Raw genomic sequence first — 23,824 nt, 5'->3', positions numbered from 1 at the left:
ATTTTTCTCATTCCTTTGAAGATGACAAGCAAAGTTTTGGACATTTGTTAGCTCTAAAGCAAAGGAAATAAAGTGTCATTCACTCTTTTGAATACTCTAATTTGACTACTCCCAAGTCATATGTTACTATGATTCATTGTATATTTGGCTAATCATTTAACAGTTCCTAACAAAATGTTAAACATTTAAGAATGCTTGAGGGCACAGGAGCGTAACAATCAGAAGAGTACTTAATAGCCAACTGTCTGATTTAAAATTTCTGTCTGTTGTCCATATTGTAACCATTTAAAGTATCTTAACACTTCATATATTTCTCTGCTTTCAATTAAGAATCTTGCTGTGCAACACAATTCACATAAGATCAGAGCTAATTTTGATCTTCAATTACATATGAGAGATCCAAAATCAGATTGGCTGTCTCCAGAGCTACTTGTAGGCCACTACACTTTGCAGCAAAACAGTCCAATGTCAGAAAGTCAGCAACCTTTACTGAGGGCTCTTTAGGGCAGCCCTGTGTAATAGGGGAGCCAAATTGGCCTTGCAAAAGCCTCCAGTTGAGATTCTCAGTGTTATTATTAATCCCACAGCCACATTTTGAAACTAAATCTGACCAATTAGAGACAGAGGGAAAACCTGGTGGAACAAACCAACAGTGTCCATAAACCATGTCTGTAAGAATTTCTCCATCATCATGATTCAGAGAGCAAGCTACAGACTCCAGGGAACAGCAAAAACCATCAGCAACCAACTGGTATTGTGTCTGAGAACAATCTATATCTTTAAAACTGCTGGTGGACAGACTACAAGTCTAAAAAAAGACAAAAACCAAGAAAACAAAATTAAAACACTGTTTTACAGAAGTAATTTTCAATCAAACATATATCATACTGTTGCCTTTTTTAAGCACATAGTTCAGTCCTAACAAAAAGTTGTTCACATGATTATTCCACAATAGGAAAGATCTCTAGAGATGTTAAAGCCGAGTTCTGCATGATTATCTTTCAATATAAAAACTCTACACATTTTAACACTTAAAAACCAAGCACTTACTATAATAGATACCTAAAGAATGCCTAACAAGTACAAATACAGTATTAACAAGTCTGAAAGATGTAATTAGCACTTGGTGCTTCAAATAGATCCCTTTGTTTTATATTAGTAGTTAGACAGCAAAAATGCTACATTAATCTAGAAAAGACAACCGTTTTAACTGTTGTTAGTGATTCTACATAAATTCTTGTTTCGTAAGTATATTAAGCAGCTTTAAAAAACCCCTTGTCTTGCATACCTTGTGTCTTATATACGAAGCCAGGTGAGTTTCTGTACAGCCACCTCCTAATAATGCCAAAGGTTCCTTGATTGTTAACTGTAATACATGTTCTGCAGTTTCACAGGCACACTGAAAACCATATGAATGTCATTAGACATACCATGATTAATAGGATTTGCCCCCATTGAAAAAACTACTGGAATTTTCAGTAGTTTCTTTTACAGACTTCATGCACTTGAATTACATATGGATATAAAGCTGCTGAGTGATTTCTAAAACCATGTTCACTTTAATGAGAGATTGTCTTTATTTGTCCACACTTGGTATAGAAAAGTAGGGAAAAAACGCTGTATTTTACTCCTTCTTTCTGCAAAACAAGGTTATATATAAAAAGTCAATCAGTATCAATGACATTTCTAGAGCAACTATTCAATGCAAAACTATGCTTGACTATCATTTCAGGTATTGCTGCTGGTCTTTTGCTGGGCAATTTTTTCTTTATGCTCTCATACACCAAGTAATGAGAATGAAAATGGTTATCCAGCACTAGCCTCAAGAACAGGTGAAAAATGTTTCTGTCTCTAAGCAGCTTCCCATATTAAAATAGAGGCATTAAATGAACATGGGCACTTCAAGGATTTTGAAGTCTGGAAACAAGGCATTTCTGAATTGCTTTCTTGAAGTTGTATACCTATACCTAAACTCTGAGCTCCATTTAAGTACTGAAAGATCACTTTTCTAAACTCACTGTATCTATTTCTCATTTTTTTTTTTTCCATTAAAAACGTGACTTTTCAAGGAAGATTTCGAGAAAATTTGCCTACCTTCAGTTCATCCCATGCGGTTTCATTTCTGTTACAGAGTATCAAGCTGCAGACAACTGTGTTGTCAGGAATTAGATGCACAAAATGTTTTGAAGCAACACTCTCAATACACACATCTTTCAAACTGCCGTAAGAACTAGCAGACAACAAATGTATGGAAGCTATAGGCTTTGAACCTGTCCAATTAAGAAAAGCAGAGAACACTTAGGTATTAGTAACCAGAACAGCTATGTGTTGCATTTCATAAAGCATGAACATTTTTTCTCTTGGCTTTTTACATTATATTTATTCTCCAACACCTAACATTTCAGTCTACACAGGAAATCACAAACAGAAACCAACATGTTTTCAACATGCAAGACAATGACAGCTGAAGATACAATAAGTAATTGTTTTATTTGCATTAAGAATTTGAAAATAATCTATATTTGATAACAATTACTATAACTGGATATCCCTCATGCAGCAATCAGTAACCACATGTGCAGTATGTCATCATTAGAGCCTGCAAAAGACCAATCCCACCTTAAAAAAAGAAGTTTTTCAGACCAGGAAAGAACAACTCTTGCTCAGCTGCTAAGATAGGATACAGCCAGAAGTAAGAGACTCTTTACTCTGCAACACCACCCACCTAGATAGGTTTTCATTATGAGATGAACATTAAGGACAATTGTATAGTACAGAAAGCTTGCTTGTTACCTGTCATCCGACTCAGAGGTTCCACCAGGGATAGCCCAGCTCTGTCCACAGCGATGACATTGTTCTCTTTCAGGTACTGTTTCAAAGATGGATGGATAACTTTCTGACACACTACAAGGCCAACCCCATCATTAACCAGCTGCTTTCCTATATTAAGCAACTGATTCAGCTCTGCCATTTCTAGAGAAATTCCATGATGGACTGTTATAGTTCCTTCTTCAGGGTTGAAAGTGTCTCCTGACATGGACACACAGAAAAGCGCTATCTTGATCATGTTTGAACAAGTCCTTTTGACAGTAAGTGGTTTTGCCAATTGGATTTCTGGTGTTTCTATCAGTAGCCCAGGAAGAACTGTAGAATCCATAACTCTTCTACCTTTCACAGGTACTATTACACACTTTCCTAAAACAGCATTAGTCTCAACATGACATGGAACAGCAAATATAAAAGCCTTTAAAATCAGCATGGCAAGATGATCAACTTCTGTTTTATTAAGCATGCAAGCAGGTTTGCTTCTTAATACACTACGTACCAAACAAAGAAGAGTCTCCACACTGCTAAAATCCACAGATACTCGGCAACCACATGCCTCAGATTTGAGGTAGTCCATACATAAACTCAGAAGATGTTTGCTTATTTTAATGACAGTGCAAGATGCAATATTTAGGCTTTTAAAGTTTTCAATCAAGCTACAGCAAAGAATGGCAGTAAATAAGCCACAGTCACTGAAGCGAGATATATGGTTCTGTACAGAGGCCATCAAAACACTTAACACAGGATGACTGACAGAAAGGCGACTGAGTATGGCTGAAGATTGTGAAGTTGTACAAACGTAGCCTCCCACACCATTGTGGAGCTGTTTGAGTCTACCAGCAGGACCATAGCAAGATCTTAATACTCTGCTCAGCAGGGAGAGTGACTGAATAACTCTATCTTTAGTTAAAGGTTCACTACTAAATAATGGAGGTTTTTTAGCTTCAAGACGAGACATTTTCAATGTAAGATTTTAATTCTGGTCAAGAAAACAGATTTCATTTTTACTTGGATCTATAATTCATAGCACTTTTTCAATTTAAAGTAGTACATTTTAATTATTTAGAGCCAAGGATTATTACTTTAAATGTGAAACAGTACATACATTGCAATAACAACATTTCTATGCCTGCTCGTCACCTACCTCTTAAAATGAGGATTAAATCCTATTGTGACATTGGTACATAGTGACAGCAGTAAGCTATTTCATTCACAATGATCCTCCTTTTTAGCTTCTGAATGTGATCGAACAGATTTTTTTGCAACAAAGTTTACAAGCATGCTTCCAAAATGGACACCTATAAGTGACAGTCCTGCCACGAGCAGAAAGTTCTTTCTACTCCAGCTACCTTTCCTCATCTCTTCTTCTGGCAACACTCACAGATGAAAAGCTTCAAAGCTAATCATACCTACAATAAAAAACATAGGTATTAGGATAATCTTATGACAATATTGCATAGCTTGAAATGCTATTTTATTTTTCACAAAACATTCACATAAGGACAAATACCAAACTATAATGCTTTTTAATTGAGAAAGTCTATTAATATTACATGTGATGCAAGCATATAGTACACAAATGATACATGTTTGTTAATACCTTCAATTCTGGCCACCCGTTTATATACCGTTTTACCTGTAGGTCTGTAAGTAACAGGCCACTATAAACTGCACTGAATTGCATGAAAGTGGCAAAACTGCAATGATGTCAACCTGTTTTTACTCAAGAACAAAAGAACTGAACTACTCAGCACTGCTTCCCAAGCAATCACTTCAGAAACAAAAGCTTTTAATGTTCAGACAACTTCAAAAAATCTCTGCCTCTGAAAGAACGGTTTATTACTTCAAGATATCTAACATACAATTTTTTCAGTTCTTGAACACTTCAAAATTTAGAAATGTAAATAAATATCTCTATCTAATCTCTACAGTATTAAGACTTCTCCCATACTTAATTTCTATTGTAATTACCATACCTACTAACAACACAAAATATGTTACTACATAACATCACAATTATTTCTGGGCTGTTTCAAACCTGAAAGGACACTGTTGCAGACCCAATCAGTCACAAGAGTTTGATAGTTGCCTTGAAGTTATTGGAGTCTGTTTTTAAATATCTTTAAGACCTGTAATATCATCCCTTAATTGACCCTCTCACATGGGATTTAGCAGTAGTTTGACATGTATGATGCATTTTTTTGGGCCCATGTAACTACCAGATTAACTCAGTTGCAATAAATTTAAGTTGCAATAGAATAAAACTCTGGAAGACTAAAGTTAGAGCAGCAAGACTGCATCTGTTTGAAAATCCTCTACTAATTAATTCATCTCCTGCCTCAACAATACAGATACAACTAATTAGGCAACTTACCCACAATACACAGCACTAATGCTATTTTTCCTTATTTTTGTGATCGCTTTGCATCACGTATGCCACAATCCCAGGTTCTGGAACAGTGTCATCTGTCTTCATTTGGAAAAGAGGACTGGACTTGATGTAAAACCACCCCCAGTGCACCAGCCCAAGGCTAGTTCCCATAACAATCAGAACTTTGTAGTCCTTCCAGATGGTTTTAAGACCCATTGCAAACTGGCATCTACCTAGGTAAAAATAATTTATTATTTTAAATGTATTCTAGAAATCCTTTTTTTACTCTATAATAATAGCACAGAACAGATGAACCTGAATGTCAATATATTTAATTACAGTGCAGCAGATGATTAAAACAGAATGACACAAGAGTCTTACTTTGTGAACTTCAAAAAAAGCTATAAAAATAACCTCAATTCAGGCATCTTGAAATGTTAATTGCTGCATTTGCTTCAAGCTTTGGCATGCTAAAGCTTAACGCTTTTTTGCTTTGTTATGTTTATCTAATTACAAATGTTACTGCTTCAGATGGTAAACATTTGAAGTCTAAAACAGGTATTTTCAAAATACACCATTTCCCCGCCCCCCATAGTTAATAAAATTCAGTGACTAACCAAGCTCCTAACAAGCTGCACTGCTTCTGACATCACTTTATGTTGCCCAGAGTAGCAGCCATGCCTGACTACCTTAGTCCTTAATCTTCATATGCTACAACAGTATCAGTACAAACACAATAAACTCATCCTCATCTAAAAAGACTGCATAAAACTCTACTTCACATGGGATTTCATCAAGAAGCACCTACCACAGGAAAAAAGGAATGTACACTCAGGTTTTGTATCAAAATAATTTGTTTTAAGCGGTTACAAAAGTACAACTCAGAGAGTACATGTTCCTACACCTGCCCAGATTCATCCACCTGGCAAGAATATCGTGTCCTACTAAACACTCGTCCATCATGCCGTGGAGATTTCCCAGCTTCACACCACTCGGCACACAGCCTCGAAAGTCATTACAAGAGCCGTCCGGTACGCGCGAAGAAGTCGCAGGCCGGCGGTAAACTGCTGAGGGGACGCTGAAGTGAGTGGCTGCGGCCCAGCCCAAGCAGCCTACCCTCTGACGGGCGGGCCGGCGGTAGGGATCCCTCCGCCCTCAGTCACGCCGCGACACGTCTCCAACCGACCTCTGCCCCGCGTCCCAGCGACCTTGCAGTACGGGACGCCTGAAAGGGCAGCTGCTCCCCTCAGGGACGGCTGAGGAGGACCGCCGCGGCGGGAGGAACTAGAGCGAGGGTAGGAGGAAGACTGCGCCACCTGAAGCTTCTCTCCCCTTTACCTCACGCAGCAAGAAGCTGCCGGTAGGGAAGGCGCCACTCGGCCGCCCCCAGGAGCCCTCCGAGTGCTCACCTCGGCTATCGCCCCGGGGAGGCGAGGGAAGAACTTAGCTGCCCCACCGCCAGCGCCTCAGCTAGACGGGCACCCAGGCCGTGGGGCCTCCCCTAAGCGCTTAAACTCCCAACGGCAGGAAGCGGCCTCGCGCAGCCCGGAAGTGCGACTCGCGCCCCGCCTCCCCGCCCGCACGGGCTTGCGCGGGGGCGGTCCTCCTCTCGCCCGCCATTGGCCAATCGTGGGTCACGTGCCCATGAGGTGCGCGCGCCCTCTCGCGTGCGCCTGCTCTGGCGGCCATTTTGCGTTCGGGCAGGGTAGGGCGGGCGGCAGCTACAGCCGGCGGCCATTTTGGATAGGGGAGAAGAAGCTTGTGCTCAGCAGCCATCTTGCTTGGGGGCAGAGGAGCCGTTAGAACCGTTGGAGGCTGGAGCGGCTCAGGGCGGAGGTAGGACGCGAGTACGACGGCAACCTTGGTGCTGCCCGGCTGGGGCTGTCAGCCGGTAGGCTCTTGTGGCGAGCGGCCGACCCTGGATCTTCCGTCACCCAAAGTAAACGTGTGAGGTGATGTTCTGCCGTAGCTGCTGCTGTGGCGGCGGTGCCGGCCGGCTCCCGTCGCGCCTCCCTCAGGCGGTGCCTCGGCTGGTTCCCTACTGCGCCGCCCCTCACGTCAGCACCACCTCCCGGCCTGGCGAGGTGCGAGCCTCCAGAGCCCCGGCCAGGCTTAAGAATAGGTGTCTCTTTCTGATTTTTCTTCCTTGCTTAACTCCCGTTGCAGTCACTCCGCGTTACTTCTGCGCGCACCTGTCTGAGCCTTCCTGCAGGCGGACAGTGTTGCCCTGACCAAAGCAAGTTCAAGAAAACTTTGTTGCCCGACCTCTTCTCAGTTCTTCCCTTAGCTTTTTTATTCTGCACCTTTTCTGCATTTCCTCTTCTCGTTTCCCCTTGCTCCTGTAGTCGCTGTCAAGAATACCTTGCATTATATTCATGTGTTAATGTATAGGTTTATTTTAAATTTTGTGTATAGTTTCAGAGTTTACAACTGTAGCCAAAAGTTTTTAATGCCTAATCTTCATACAGAAAGGAGTATAACATTTTTTATTTTTGTGGAACAGCTGAATGCTATGTTGCACAAAACTTAAAAAAAAAAAAGTCATTCAGCAATGCAAAAAGATAATAGCTAGCATCCGTCTGTAATAAGCACCCTTGATATTCCTCAGTCTCTCGTTTCTCTAGTTCCATGCAGTTGTGTGTAACACTTTGAAACTAAATTGTTGAACTTTAAAGGTGTCTTGGCAGCTCATGAATGAAAGAGTGAATGAGCTAAAAATATGCTAATTTGTTGGACGAGTAGTTTGCAAAGGTTAAGTGAAGAAGCTGGCAACAGTGGGCCTCAAATCCTGAAACTGCAAAATGTAAAGATGTATGTCTGCAAAATGTAAAGATGTATGTCTTTTCAGAACTAGAAATACTTTACTAAATGTGTGAGTTAGCTCAGTATCACACTGCTTATTCCAAGGTTAGGATCAACTCTCAGAACATGACAGGTGCTGGGTCTGGGTTGGACAGTGTTTGATACCTAAGGACTAGAAAGTTCAGAAAAATTCTCTGTTATGTTGTGATAGTTAATTTTGAACTACAAAAATAGTTAATATCAACTTATTCCAGAGAGTTCCTTGATTAACATTTGTGGTTTTGTTTCTGCCTTTTTCAGGTGCCCACCCCTCCTCACACATGGTAAAGCCGTCCAAAGATGAGCAGCGGGTAAATAATTTGCAGCTGTTATGTTAGAAGCTGCTGTATCTTCAAATAGGCATGTGCAGCAGGAGTTTTCAGTTCCTCATTCCTGCTGAGTTCCAAATACCCTCACCACAGGAAACTACTTCTTTGCTAAGGTAAGATACTGTTCAGAAAACACTTTAGCTTGCTCTCTGGGAGGCCATGTTTCCTGGCTTCTCCTGAGTGTCTACCATTCCACTTAATGTCAAATTTGGAAAAGAAAGATATTCTGCCATGTTATTTTTGAAGCATGTCACACTCTAGCTACAGGGAACCTATGTGTTTAATTCTAAATCATGTTTTCCTGTACAGGCTGTCTATAAAAACCTTAGATGTTTAAATACTACAAGTGCTATATCAAGACTTTTAAAAAAATATATACAAAAATATATAGTTTCTGAGAGGAGTTTTTCTGCCTTATTTGCTGATCTTCACATTTCTTTATGTACAGTTTCCTTTAGATGTTCACATTAGTTTGCAACGGATGCGGTATACCATGAAACAGAGTCTTGTTACCAAGTAGTATCAATTCTAATAGATCTCTGTTTTGTGTGAGTTTTTTCAACACAGAAAATGGCAAAGTGTTTTGGGGCTGGCTGGCTTTTTTTCTTGTACAATTGATGGGTGTTTTTCCTCATTTTCTGATGTCTTTATATTAGGTATTTTTTTCATCTGTGACAGTTCAGTGACTTTCTTGGTGGTTGACACATTAGGTATATTCTTTTTGGTTTTGTAAGGATTTACTTACACTTATTATGTCTGTTGCATTTTCTTTGTCTTATCTATATGGTCAATGCAAAGAATGGGGTAGTTGGCAAATTCCCAAAGTCAATTTAGTCTCATGAAGAGAAAATTGAACCAAAGGTAACTTTTCTTGCGCATCTTTTTTCTTTATTTTTTCTTCTATTATTTTGTAACTTGGATTTGGAGAGGATTTCTGCCTGCCAGCAGTCCTTCTCACATCAGTATTAGCAGGCTTGTTGCAACAGTAGTATTCTGTATGGCAAATTGTTATGAAAAAGAGATGGGTGATGCCAGGATAAGTTCAGCTGATTTATACATGTGCTTTGTTCATTCTCAAGCAGGATATGAGCATTTGGAGAAGAGATGATGTTCTGGCATGTTTTGTTGCAATTCTTCTTCATATTACTGCTACTGTAAGGATTAATGATAAAACATTAGCAGTCAAAATATTCTTTAGCTCACAGACCTGCAGCACCATTGTGAATTGTATGCTATATGCAGCTCAAAAATTACGTACAATCTAGGTAAACTATGTTCCTGGAAGCACAAGACAACGTACCTTGTGTTCTACCATATCCCAAGGTACAGGTAATTCTGTGTAAATGTTAGGTGTGTTCAATATTGTCATTGCTGTTGTAGGAGTTCTTAGCCCATGGTGCGTTCCATGGCAAATTGTTTGTAATTACAGATTTCCTAACTTCAGGTTATGATTCTAGCTGCTTGGAGAAGAGGCTGTAGCATTTAACACTCTTCTGCTGTTTTTCTGTTTCTTGCCTACTGTTTTTCCTCTTTTTTTTTTTTTTTTTTGTTGTTGGGGGGAGGAGGTAGGAGTCATTAGTAAAGCTCTAGATACCTGTCTTTCATTAAAATTAAAATCCTAATCCTGAAATGCTGCTGACACCTTTTTTTTTAAGAAAATCTGATTTGTTGTACATGCCCAGGTTTTGTGGTGTTTGAAAAGAGATGTGATATATCTTATTATTTTCTTTTTGTTTTTGCATGATGAGGTGGGATAGTCCTTCCTTGGAGTTCTTGAACACTGAGAATACAATCTTGTATGCCATTATAAGGAACTAAGAAGTGCAGTTGTTTTTCACTTGGTGGCTGCCATTTCTCTGTAGCATCTCTTCTGACCTAGTTCTAGCAGCTGCTGTTTCAAGAATTTCTGAGTTTTATCTCCTACTAAGATTGTTCTTGTAGTTGATCTACTATGTTTACTTCTATAGAGGAGCACTCTACTACCTGACTGAATTGAAATATCATGTCCCAAGTGGTCCAGAACACTGTTCCTTACATTGTGTTTCTCAGAATTGCTATTGGTATAGTTGACAGAATTTACTCTGATAAGATAGAAAAGTTTCCATGGCTGTTTTGTGCAAGGGAGAATGATAGTCATGTGGCACAAGGCATAGTATTCCAGCTTCTGTCTGTATGACTGTTACTTGAAAATTCAATTTGCTCTGTATAACTTTCTACTTACTATTACTATGCGACTGGTAAAAACTCTAACTTTGAGCTTTTTCAGAACATAGTTGAAACATTTTATTAACTATATTAAAGTTTATTTTCAGTAGTTACTTGCAGAATGGTTCTCAGTTCAAATTCATTTTGACCTGGTTATAGTAACAACCATTTTACTTCTCGCTGTTTATGATCCTTTTACTGTTTCTGTTTCTTACTGCTTGGATATTGATATATATAGAAAAAAAGTAATTGAAGTAATTTGGCATTTTCCTTGAGGCAGTATATGGAATTGTGCCCTTGTTGCTTTCACATTTTCTCGTAGTTGTTTTGAAATCTTGGGTCTCAGTATTTGGAATGGAAGCACTGTGTAGAAGTGTTTATTTAGTTCAAAATTATTACTGTTGAATTTTAAGATCAGAATTATCTGTACTATGCTATCTAGTTGTAAAGTGGGTCTTTATCTTGTCTTGCACTTTTTTGAGGTTAAATAAGGACGATGACTGCATTTTGAAACGTGTAAGTGTAGCGCCTGACAGAGACACGTATCACCGACCTGACTTGTATCCTGAAATTTTGACAGCTCTATCACAGCACTTTACAATAACTTGAAGTATGCGGTGAGAAGTGGGTATGTCTTCATGCATTCTTACTATTTTCCTATACCGTCTCTTACAAATTTGACCAGATTTGACCATCTTATTAAGAGAATGATCCTTTAGGAAACTTCAGCGTAAAAGGCAGCTCTATTCTCAGTGTACTTTCTGTTGCAGTTTGTCTGCTGCAGGCAACAGCCACTTGTTTTCTTTCTTGATTTTTGAAGCATGAACTGTATTGTTTGGGTACTTTTTCTTCTGCTAGTATATCAGGACCCTTGTTCACCTGGTCTTCCGTCCAAGCCAAGCCACTTTTCTTGTCTGTTGCCTCTTTCTATCCTGTGTGAAAACAGAATGTATCTTAATTTTTTATTCCAGGGTTTTTGTAGATATTAACTTGGTACCATAGGGCCCATTCCACGTCTCTTCTGAATCCCAGCATTGTGGGGTTAGCTGGAAAGACTTTCATGAATGTAACCTAATTTTCTACCTTTTGACAAGTGAATATTTAGCTCCCATTTATGTGGAGAATTATGAACATTCCCAGTAGTTTCAGTGCTATGACTGTAGTTGTCAGTTTGAGGAAGAAAAAAAAAAAAAAAGCAGTTAAAAAACTGAAATTGGCATGGAAGGTGACTAGACTTGTGGTTTGGCTTGCAAGCCAACTTGAAGCTTGTAGTCGTTTGAGTGAGATACAGCATTCTTCTAAGCGGGGGGGTGTGTGTGTGTGAATCTTAGCAATTAATTGATGGTTTCTTCTTGCACCCAAGGGAGGGTGTGTTTAACTTCCAGCATGAATTAATGCTTCCTGAGTTACTTGGAATGGTCTGAGGCAGGGTCAGGGACTGTGCAGCTAAATGTACTTCGCTCAATAGCCTAAATGAAGCTATCTAAATCCTGTTTGCAATAAGCAAAAGAAGAGGATGTCCAAAGTTCACTTTACTTTTGTGCAACCACAATAATGCTCAGGTCACATTGCTTTATGTGTGTAGTAGTCTAAGATTTTAAATATACATAACGTGTGTGTATATAGACACGCATACTAGGTGCACCAGGAGCCATAGTTTCTTATTAACAAAAAAAAAAAAGAAAAAAGTGACTGTGCTTTGTTCTTGAGCTGGTTTAAACTCTGTTACTACTGATTACCAGAACAGCAGGTAATGAACGGGTGTTTAAATTCTGAAGTTTGCTTACTGCTGCTTGGTCTGAAAGCAAGTTTTGAAATTTGCTTAGTGTTGCTGAGCCCCGGTTAAGAGAGTGTGGTGGAGGATATTACTTCTATAGGGCCACTGATGTGTGCAGGCTCCCTAGTTAAGCAGAAATGGGTTATCCACAAGATAGGAAGGGATGAACTTTATGTAGAGAGGTTTGAGGACTCTCTTGACTACAGCAGTTATTATTTAATGTATTAAGATTCTTTTTTTTCTTGAATGCAATACCTTTTTAAATTTTGTATGTTTTCTTCTTTTCTTCTTCATTCTTTCTTTCTTTAAGCTATGTGAAAGTATTTGATGCAAAGCTATTATTTTGAAAGAGAAACTAGACCAGGTGCTGTATATATAGGGACCAGTTGTTGTGACAGTAATAAAGGAATATTCCAGGTTTAGTTTTCTGCTCTCTGAAAGGCTTCTTCAGGATAGGTTAGGTGGGTTTGTCTTTGTCTTGGTACTGGTCTGAAAAATAGTTCTAATTTTGTAATTCTTGTATTGGATGCTAATTGCCTGAACAGTTATGAGGTTCACTATAAGAAACCAACACAGGTAGCTAAGTATTCTTGTTTAAATAAGAGTTTTCCTTTGTCTTCCTAAAGCAGAGTATAGGGTTTGAAGAACAGCAGCAATGAAAAAATGAGTAATAGATTTTAAAAATCCTTATCAGTTGCTGTAGAGATCTGAGTTTTTCCCTGGTGCTGATCACTTTTAATTGATATTTTTATAGGACCAGCTTACACTGACCTATCATGGCATCTAACAAATTTGTCATTAAGGTAAGTAGAATGTCATGGCTTTTATTTAAAAAAAAAAAATCTGTAGTACTGCTTAGAATGTGTGTATGTTGATTTTACAAGTTAATGATGAAGAGGTGTATCCTTCAGGCTTCTGGTCATAGTAGCATATTTTGTGTCAACTTTTCTCTCTCTTCGGAAGCAAACTTCTTGAATCTCTGCTGTATCATGGCAGAGTATATCTGAGGTCAGCTGAAGATTAAAATAGTGTAACTAAAAGTGATTAGTTGTGGAGTTAGAAATAGAATCTGCATGAATTCGTAGTAAAATAGTATTTGCTGCCCGAAATAAAATTTAGGGCTGATCCTTCTCTTACTGTAGTCTTTCAATATTATTTGTGTGCTTTCCAGATAATCTAAGAGTTCCTGGTTTAAGGAGTAGCAATGTTCTTAAACTATTTATCACACTTGACTCTTTATTTGTATCTTTTTTTGCTTCTTTTCCCATTTTCACAGATTAGTTGTCTTGCATCCAGTAAAATGCCATTGCAGTTTATTTTGCAAACAGTCTCTGACTTTTGGTTATGTATCTGAAGAGTAACGCTTTTCAAAACATCTGTAATAAACATAACACTTCATAATTCTACTGGAACTATATGAGCTTATCAATAAATAAAACTAATTGTTCAGTAAAAATTGTGAAACCTTCTCTTTTAGACCTTCTCTCTTGTCTCTGTGTTCCTGTATGTTTAGGTAATGCATACGTTTCTAAGTGATTAGCACAATATATTATTCTTTTGAAAATGTCTCTTCCAGGAACTTTCTTAACAGAAGAGACTTTTTCCTCTGTGGATAAGCTTGGGTTTTTTGGAGGGCAGCTACAAAAGCCTTCCTGACTGATCAGGCTGTGGAAGCTGTTGATGCTTGGTTTTGTGGGTAACCGACCTGTTCAACAAGCAGACCAAACACTTAATTTTTGTTTGCTATGTGTTCTTTTCCAAGGAAAACTGCTGTCATTCAGTGAGATGTTAGCTTTAATTTTTTTTTTACTGTCTGACATGATTGTAAATCTTGAATTGACAGTATCATGTCTGTACTATTCATTGCTTCTGAATTGATATAGGTGTTCGGAGAAATGTCTTTGATTTTGAGCACATTTTAGCTGATACTCTGAGTCTGTATGCCACTAAAGTGGGTAACAGGAGCTGGAGCTGAAGGCATTGCTTTTCTCAGCAGAGAACTCTTGATATCAATATTAATGTAAGTGCTCAAAAAAACAAGTCATGTGAGTTGAAGTATCTTCACTACATAAAAAGCCTTAAGATATTTGATTACTGACCTGCATTATTACCATTTATGCTTTAATTTTGCATCATTACTGTTTATGCTCATTCAGCATAAATGCTTTACTGGGATTCAGCATGTACCCTTCCAATCACTAAGTTTAACATCACTGACTATCTAAGCAAACGGGTGGGTTCTCATTGAGCTTGCATTTGTAGGTAAGCAATATCACAGATACAACTTTTGAGAGTACCCATGAGATGCAACTTTATTTTCTTTCTGATGGTATTTGAGAAATGAGGATAAGTTTTTTGCATGTACTGGATGCTGAAAATTAACTTTGTCTTGACTAAAATGTGTCAAATATATAATGTAAATATGTGAAAAGCTGATTGAAATTCACTCTGTGCACAGATACGTAACATTTTGCTTGTTAGATTGGGTATTTTGTGTGTGAATTTTTGCTTCTTTTCATTCACTGGATTTGTATTTAATGTGAATATTCCCTTTTTAAAGACTGTTCAACTTTTGCATAAGTTTTTCAAGGAAGATACCTGTGCGGAAGACTCTCCATTAAAAGGCAGAAAATATTGTCGCTCCTCTCTGCAGGGGAGTATAGAAGATACTATATTCTTACTTTTTGGTTCCTCATGATTGAAATTGAGAGGGGTATTTTACTGAGTCTGAAAATATCTTCTACATTCTCTACTTTTAAGTTTTTAGATTTTGTAAGCATGTGTATGTTAATCCTTTTGGTAAGAGAGTGAAAAGTACAGCTTATCAGTCTTTCAGGTCTTGGCTGACTGGAATGTAATTAAGAGGAAAACACCTGTAATGTGTTTAATGGCTTTGCTTCTCAACAACATGTATTTTATATGAGAATCTCTGTACCGCCAATGTAATGGTCAATTATTTTCAGTAGAGGGAGTAGTTGGCCTATTTTTGAAAGGAGATCCTAAGCTTGGTTTTATGGGCAATTAAGAGCAATTGAAATAAAATAATTGATGCAGTAAAATAGCTTTAAATCTTAATACAAAAACTACAGTTAGGTCCTAAACACACTTTGTTCGCTTGCCAAGTGGCTGGATGCCATTAGTGTTGTGATGTGCAACAGATAATATTTTATGCAAGTTAATTTGATCAGCAATTTTCAATTTTAGGAAATATTGATACTTCATAAAGTGCTGCATGGTAAAATACCCACAAATCTGGAAAATAAGACATATGAATTTAATTAAGCTTTCTCTGTGCGTTGCTAAAATATTTTACTGCCGTTCTGAGAAATAAATCTTTAATTGGTGAGACTTAAAGCAAAATCATGAACTCTATATGGATTTGAAAAATAATATCGCTAGGGCCTTGTTTAAAAATTTGGACAAACTAGAAAGAAATGCTCTGCCAGAATTGTGTAAATTGACTTTATTCATGCCAAACTGCAGGACTACATATAGTAATTTTTATGGCTGTAATAGAAAAATAGCATTTACTGTTTTGTGCAATTCATTGATTTGCCAAATACTGAAGACTTTAAGTTGTTACTGCATTTCAATAGCTCAACTCAAAGGGAAGCTTTTTTTACTTTGTCATTTCCTACTTTGAGAAATTAAGAGCTCTGTTCTGTATCAGGTTTGTAGGTCTTTGCTAGCACATAGGTTAAGATAATTATAGTTTCAGTGTTCCCTCAGGTCATCCAGCACACTCTGCAATTGATTTTTCAGCGGTGCTCTTTGTTATCAATTTAAATTATTGCATGCTGGAAGTGTTTATGAAACTTTTTGCTTGCTTTAAATTGCAAGTTTCTTTGAAACAGTGGGCATATTTTTCTCTTTTATATTAGCAACAAAGATGGAAGTACTGGAAATGATTGGACAGAAAAATGCCAGTATGACTATAATGGGGTCAATTTTCCCCTTCATTTTGCTTGTGCATGTATCCTTTAGTTGTTTTATGTTGATGTATCTTAATGTAATCATGAAGATACTGATTTATAACCAAAGACATCTTAACGTCTGTCTTTGCATGTCTTAGAACTGTGTCATGAAAGAAAGTGTGCATAGAAAGAATGTTGTTTATAGGCCCTAACAGTCGGTAAAAGGAAGTGGAAAGGTATCGTCTTGTCAGACAATATGCTAGTATGTACCTACAGCGCTGTACGGGTCATTTTAGGGTCTGCTTACAGACCTGTAGAAGGTATTATTGTCTTTGGTCTGGAATAAGATAATGACCAGCTTATTTTGAAGAGACCTTTTTTGTTATTTCCATGTGTGTTTAAATACGTTAATAGATTTCTAATGCTAAAGCTTCACCATATCTCTGGCCTTTCCAGTGCTTTATTTTTTTTAGCTACCAGTTGAAATGTAATACAGTGGTAGTATGTCAACAAAGATTTCCGTATCAGATATGTCTGGATGATTCTTAGGTGACATCTAAGTGGGCTAGACCGATTAAAGTTTACCTTTCTGTGAAGTGTGTCCATTGAATTAGTTGATCAATATTTCTGTAAATATTTTGCCCTGTGAGAAAGTGGTGTGTTTGCTTCTTGTGAGTAGTTCGGAGAGAAAAAAAAATAGATAGGTGAGTAGATTTTCTCATCTAATTTTTTAATTTACCTCTGATCCCATATAATGAGTAATGGAGGATAGTAAATGCATTTTACTGCATTTGTGAATGCATGAATGCAGTGCTCTCAAGTGGAGCATGATGATAAGGAAGACTGTGATTAAAGTAATTTTTTCGTATGTTGTGACTTGATTTTTTAGAGAGTGCTTAGTTAAAATAACTAATAAATACAATATTTTTATGTCCATAGCAAAACTAGGACATTTGTATATGAATTTCCTGTAGTTTGACTACTCACAAATGTTTCAATAGAAACGTGCTAAGATTAGATTCTCTGCAATTAAATAGAATTTGTAAAAGTATTTTAAATCTTAGAAATAAGGTACTGGTGTTCTCCAAACTGACTAACAGTTGTAAAATTTTACTGTGTGTTCCTATATTTACTTTTTGGGTCTTTAAAAATTAAGAAATACCTATATTAACAATTAAATAGTGGTTTTTTAGAGATGGAGTTCTCCTAAAGTAGCATTCTCAGAACAACTCGAAATACAGGTGGTTGGAGTTGTTACTATCAAACAGCATCATATGCTTCACTCACTATGGTGTTCATTTCTACAGGAATGTGTAAAATATGATTCTTGTCTAAAAGGGCTTAAAAGTCTTGAAGAAGATAAAAAGGGGCAGGGGGAAATATTATTTAAAAGAGAAAGTAGAAAACAACAATAATGGATGGAGGGACATCTATTTAATTCTCTTCCTTAATTCTGCATTTAATTCACTATTTCATGGGACCAGATATGGAATAATTAAAGTGATGAGTAAATAAGTTCCAGAAGAAAGAAAAGAGGAAGTTGGGAGGTAGAGAGGGGAGGAAAATTAAGTATACGATCTAATTCTAAACCTCCTGGAGTCAATGGAGGTTTCCTCACTGACCTCAGAGGATTAATTTTCAAGCCTAGGGAAATGATGAGTGGATGAAGAGTTGAGAGATTAAAGTGTTAGCAGAAGGAGAAAGGAATAGGAAGCCAGAGGGATAAACATCAATAGTGGAAACACTGCTTTCACAGGGATCACTTCAAATAAGGAATAAAAAGATGATTCAACTTGCGTTACTATTTTTTTGTAAATCTGATTAGTTCTAGAAGTACCAGTTGTGCCAGAAAATTAGGGTTTTCCTAATTGTGAGCACTATAGTTCTGTGGCAGTGATACAGGATTCTAAATACACACCATACCAAGTGATACGAGTCTTTTTTAGACATAATTAATTCAAAGGTGTAATCCCCATGATATTTGCTATATGCCTTATTTCTGACCAGCATTATCATAACTTACACCTCTACTGTTCTGCTTCTTGAAAATCTTGGTGGTACTGCCTGCTTGACCTGAGTCCAGCAGTGAAAGAGGAAGGGATGGGAAACTTAGAAGCAGACTTCAATCTCTCTGAGTCCAGCAAAACATCAGGGCTTAGCAGAGATGCTGCATGGGGTCACTGAATGTCTTTAGGTCCTGGGAGAGGCTTCAGCTTGCGCTGTAGGTGAAATTCTTCAATTCTTTCCAGTGAGTTCACATGGAGGTTAGTAGGCTGGGTGGTAAAAGGATCCACATTTCATATAGTACCTGGTAAAGTCATGTGCAAACAGTTTGATGATACAGTGATGCAGTTTTTGCTCTTGATGTTAGTATCATGAAAATTTAATGTAAAAATTTTCATATTGTTTTGTGTGGCCATCTCCCCACCCTGGACAATGTAGATGGATTCTAATATGTGGAAGTCATCTGAGTATTTGATGTATGAGTGTGTTCTGACTGGACTGTGGAGTAAAAGGGAGAAGAGAGACTGATGACATGTTTTTATTCTTTCCTTATGTTTCATCCATGTGGTTCACAACTTCCTTAAAAGGCATCTATCTTTAAAAGCAAAATTATTGCTTAGTTTCAATTCTCAAATAAAAGCTTAGTTTCTGGACATTGTGTTCACTGCAGCACTTATTCAACCGTGACTTTGCAGTATTTTTCTTGACTCAGTAGGCAAACTTTTCCTAAATAATGGTACCACAGGACATGGCATCCTATTTCAGAATTCTGCTGCAGTCATTGCTAAGCATGAGCACTGATGATGCTCAACTATTGTGAAAACCCCTTAAACTGCTGATAAAATGATGACTCATGGTCACCTGATGAAAACAGATTCATTACCATGACTCCAGAAACTTTAGATCCCATGTAAGTGTTTCACTTCCCACACTAGTTCTTCTAAAAAGGATGATGATACAGTTATTTTCTAACAGTTGACAGCTGCTTGATTAAGCTGTGACAATGTGGTTGGCAAAAACTATGAATTCCAGACTTTTTTAATAATAGTTTAAGGAACTGAAAATCTGTATGAGCTGTGAAGAAGTCACCGACATTACTCGCAGTGTTACTTGGAGTGTTTTCTAATCAAATTATACATCCTAGATTTCATTTACCACTACTGAATTAAGTTCTTTTTATAGTGGATCTGACCCAAACCTCACTGAAGTCAACGGGCTTTGGAGCCTGTAGGAGTATATTGGCAGCACATTGTAGCTTAACCAAGGACACACTAATTTATTTCATCAACAGCCTTTCTCAGTTTGAGTTCTCTGTCTTTTATAAATGCAGTATGTTTGTCTATAACGTCAATGTCTAAAAAAGTTAGGCTGGAAAAATACTGAAAGGTGATACAGCCAAATAATAAAATCACTTTTAATTTCAGTATGAAAAGAGTAAAATGAAAACCCCTGTGTTGTCAACTTGTGATTATCCAGGCACTGTAAAAAGATGGATAAAGTGAAAATAGAATTATGAAAAAACATGAAATTAGTCTTTAGTTGTGTATGATTCTATGTTACAAAGCAGAGAAAGGTAGTATGGAATGGTACATTGACTATTAAATGGTCAGGACTTCCACTGGTGATTTTTGTCTTGTGCTACTTTCCCTTTTGACTGGAAATACTTCTAACTTGAAATGTTCTGAGACACTGTTTATTTCAAAGGTACATGATTGAAACTTTGGCTAGAGTGGGTAATGTTGGTGTGTGTATGGGACCAATGTAAAAATATTAATTTCTCTTTCTTTTTAAACAGATGTCGACTAAGTAAAATTCATGCTTTAAAATTTAACATGCTGACTACTACAGTTTCTTTTTTGGTTATATCTTGATTTCTATTTATTTTTTTTCCATTTTCCAGATGACTCATTTCGAACTTACATAATGAACATTATGTATTTATTCTGTGCTAAAAACTGGGATGCATCTAAAAGAATGTTCTGGTCAGAACTGAATATTAACTTCAGATGTTAAGAAAAAAGGTAGAAACAAAATAAAGTTCTTAGATGCTATAATATCAAACTATGTCAACAAATTACATATGGGAAAGTCATGGCTCATTTGTTGTTTGTTTTGGGTTTTTTTAAAATCCCTGCATCCTTCTCCACCTTTTTTATTACCACAGGAAATTACCACATGATGACGTGTAGTAATAATGTCAGAAATACATTTGAAAAATGAACTACAATATGGAGTGAAGTGGTAACTTAATTGTTAAAAAAGAACTCTTACTGCAGAGGGCAAGTTCTGTAGAATTCATCCATATTCTAGCCCTTCTGCTACTGTATATTGTTCTATCCTTCTGTTTTCTAGCAGAATCTATCTACTTTTCCTTTGTGTGATATTGCTTGGCCAAATGAATGGAAAGAATAAATATATTCATTTATATAATGAATAAAAATCAGATTAGCTGTATAGGTTCACTTAGTTATACAAAGAAATTGTAAATGAAGATAGGTCTTGCCAAGCCATGGTGTCTGTACCTTTGCATATTAAGCTAACCTATTTTTTTATTTCCCTGCTTCATAGAATGCAGTATTTTTAATGACACCTATAGAAAAGACAGCTCTGCCTTCTTGCTACAAAACAGTCTTTGTAGCTGAGAGATTTTTTTACTTGAGAAAGTGGGAAAAGAATAGTTTGTGGTCTTGATCATGTGCAGATGGTTTTGAACCAAAGTCTTAACTCAGTGCTTTGAGTGCTTCGAGATGATCTTTTCCTGTTGGCTGTGTACGCTTTGATAGGGAATTTATGAAGCCTTAAGAGCAAGTGTCGTCTTTCTTGGTTTTTTACTTTCTTGTCTTTGTAACCTCTTTCATTGAGGCTTCTCTGCTATTTCTGCTACCTGTGTGTTTTATAGATCCTTTTGCATGAAATCCTACAATCTACAAGCTTCAGCAAAACAAAGATTTTATTTCTTTTTCTATGTCACTTGCCATGTACATATTAAATAGCATTCAGGTGGAGAATCACTACAAAGATGTTGCATCAAATGCACATTGCAGAATAGTTAGTTGTTAGTCTTGAGGGAGAGTCAGGAAAAGAACAGAGGTAAGGAAGAATGCCATAATATCACTCATTTCCACGCAACAAAATGTAACACAGCCACAGAGCATTTTCTCAGCTTTTTCATATTGTTGGTGACTCTATCCTTATTTTGCTCTAAAACCCTGTGTAGTAACTAAACTAAGCTCTATCCCATGTGCAAGGTTCACTTTGCACGGCCCTGCTTAGTTTCCAGGAAGTAGTGAGGTGCCTGGCATATCTGACACCACTCAGCTGGTGAAGCAATAGTTTATATAAGATACAGTTAAATACAGCCTTTCAAGTTCAAGCCAATATGCTCCTCTTTTAAACTCAGAGGGTTGTCTTTGTTCATTGGATATACCAGTGATTTAATAGCACTCATAATTAACCAAATATACATGGTTGTGGTTTATCCTGCTTTGTATCATACAGATAAAAGCTGATAGAAGTCTGTAGCTCTGAACATAAAATATTTGCTGAACTGAAAAGTTGGGAGAGGGCTAAGTCTTGGGCCATTAAAAAGGATCTGTTCAATGCCAAGGTCCTAGAATTTGACAGTCAGTAGGGTCACGCAGTCTGTAACTTTCCCTTCTTTATTTTGACATTCCTATAGTATAAAAATAGGAGGGAGGGTAATGTAAGTAGCACTATCATAGTGTGTTGCCTTGCCATAATAAGGTAATTTTAAGTAGTGGAAAACAAGCTTATAAAGATTTATTCCCATTGTGGTATTGTCTGTAAGTCTCTGATTCTTATTTTGCTGGGTGTTAAACTGTCACGTGGTCACAATCCATGTCTTGGGGAATTTACAAACAATTTAGTTGATAGGAGTGAGTCTGACGCATCAAAAGTGGAAAATTAAGTTCACAATTTAAAAAAGCAGTCAAACAAAACCATATTCTCACCTCAGTCAAGTGCTGAGTACTGAGTGTTTGTAGTATAATATGAAATAGACTGAATAGCAGTGACTGGTGATTAAATCATCTCTGGCCGCCATGGGCATCCTGGCGGAGAGAAGTCTTGCAGGAGGATTTGGAATAAAAGAACAACACTGCTTTATGGATTTCTTCAGAAAATTGTTAGAATTTGCCATTAATTTTAAATCTTTATATGCCAATTTATGCATCTTTCAGAAAATTAAATTGAGTGTTTTATTTTGCTTTTATTGTTTGGTGAAAATGGAGTGGTGTTTAGAGATGACCTTAAAAGACTTCAAAAAAATGTTAAGGAAAATGTTTCTTTGCCTGTGTCCCATCTTCACCCTGATAATTGTCAGGAATTGTTACTTGATTTGCAGAACATTTGGAGGATACAATTACTTGCTGATTATGAACTGAAAAGATATTTAATTACAGATGCCCAGCATATTCTATGTAGTTCAGAAAACTTGTTGCTAATTTGAAGCCATTTTCTACAGGGCTATTAGAGGTGGTTCATATGTCATTGTTCTAGAGAGGCCTGCGTTATTAAGCATGTAGGAACTGTTGGGATTTGGTCTGGTTGTGTAAATTCCTATCTGAACTATGATACAGATTTTGGGAAGGAAAAATCCAGTGATAAAGAATACAGTAAAAGATATCATAAGTTCAGAAGTGAAATGATATTTGGATATCATTAGAACCTACCTTTTTCTTAGACTATCCTTTGCAAGCATCAAGAAATCTCACAGTATTTCAAGCTGTACACCTAGAAAATCACTTAAAGCTCTGTTGTTGGTAGCCAGTGTTGGGACAAGGTGAGGCAACTGTTATTCACGTACCATTATGAGACAGCATTCCCACCCCAAGCAGAGAAAATGAAGGCTGCAAAATACAATTTCCAGATTTGTAAATTGGCCAGGCCATTGGATCTGCAACAAAGTGTTATGAATACCACTGATGATCAGAGTGTTAAAATATAATAGAAAGCCTGATCTTCACAGTGGACTACAAATTCAAAACTAGGTTAGAAGGAGAAAATTGGTATTCCTCTTTTAAATGGAGATATTAAGAATGTATTAGAAATAGTAGATTGTCAAACACTTTAGCTTTTTTTATTAAGCAAAAAGCGGAGAGCTTCAGTATCACCATTAACTCTCCTTAGCTGTGGGGTCTTATATGGAGCTTTTTGAAATGATGCCTAAATGGTAGCATAGAGCTGTGCCTACTCCTCAGAGAGTACAGGTGTTCCTGGAATAACTTCAGTTTGCATCCTCCTCCTAAGTATTCCTATTCCATGTCGGAAGTGGTTGTGTCCTTAACACCAGACTTTATCTACACAGATACTAGTGACTTTAAATTGATGCAAATGGTAATTTCAAAATAGGCAACATCACGGTATTTAAAAGGGTAAGCTCATTCACTGTGAACATCTACTTTATAGTAATGCCCAAATCAAAATCTTCTCTGCTGATGATGGCTGTCATCATAATGGTACTTGATTTTGAAATACAACTTCTTACTCTTTGGATTGCCACATAGATTTAGTGGTTAGACCTTGATCAGCAAGTGGC

General features: G+C 37.2%; 2 protein-coding genes across 2 annotated transcripts in view; one reads left to right on the top strand and one right to left on the bottom strand.

The window, feature by feature from the left end:
• Positions 1-367: 367 nt before the first annotated feature.
• Positions 368-3,784, bottom strand: MKKS (MKKS centrosomal shuttling protein; the record flags this gene model as incomplete). The annotated part of the gene is made up of 4 exons (XM_081998495.1): positions 368-808; positions 1,289-1,399; positions 2,095-2,270; positions 2,794-3,784. The coding sequence occupies 4 exons, from the start codon at positions 3,782-3,784 to the stop codon at positions 368-370; spliced, it is 1,719 nt and encodes a 572-aa protein (XP_081854621.1).
• A 9,341-nt stretch (positions 3,785-13,125) lies between these two features.
• The window catches only part of SLX4IP (SLX4 interacting protein), a gene marked incomplete at both ends in the record, with an annotated part of 72,542 nt that continues 61,843 nt past the window's right edge, over positions 13,126-23,824 (top strand). Inside the window, 3 exon segments of the mRNA XM_081998628.1 lie at positions 13,126-13,152; positions 16,190-16,195; positions 16,199-16,291. Of these exon segments, the coding sequence (XP_081854754.1) occupies positions 13,126-13,152; positions 16,190-16,195; positions 16,199-16,291 (126 nt within the window).

Source organism: Phaethon aethereus (assembly GCF_964289735.1).
Source record: "Phaethon aethereus genome assembly, chromosome: 3".
Classification (NCBI taxonomy): domain Eukaryota; kingdom Metazoa; phylum Chordata; class Aves; order Phaethontiformes; family Phaethontidae; genus Phaethon; species Phaethon aethereus.
The sequence above is the reverse complement of the archived record's forward strand: the minus strand, read 5'-3'. Positions and strand labels throughout refer to the sequence as shown.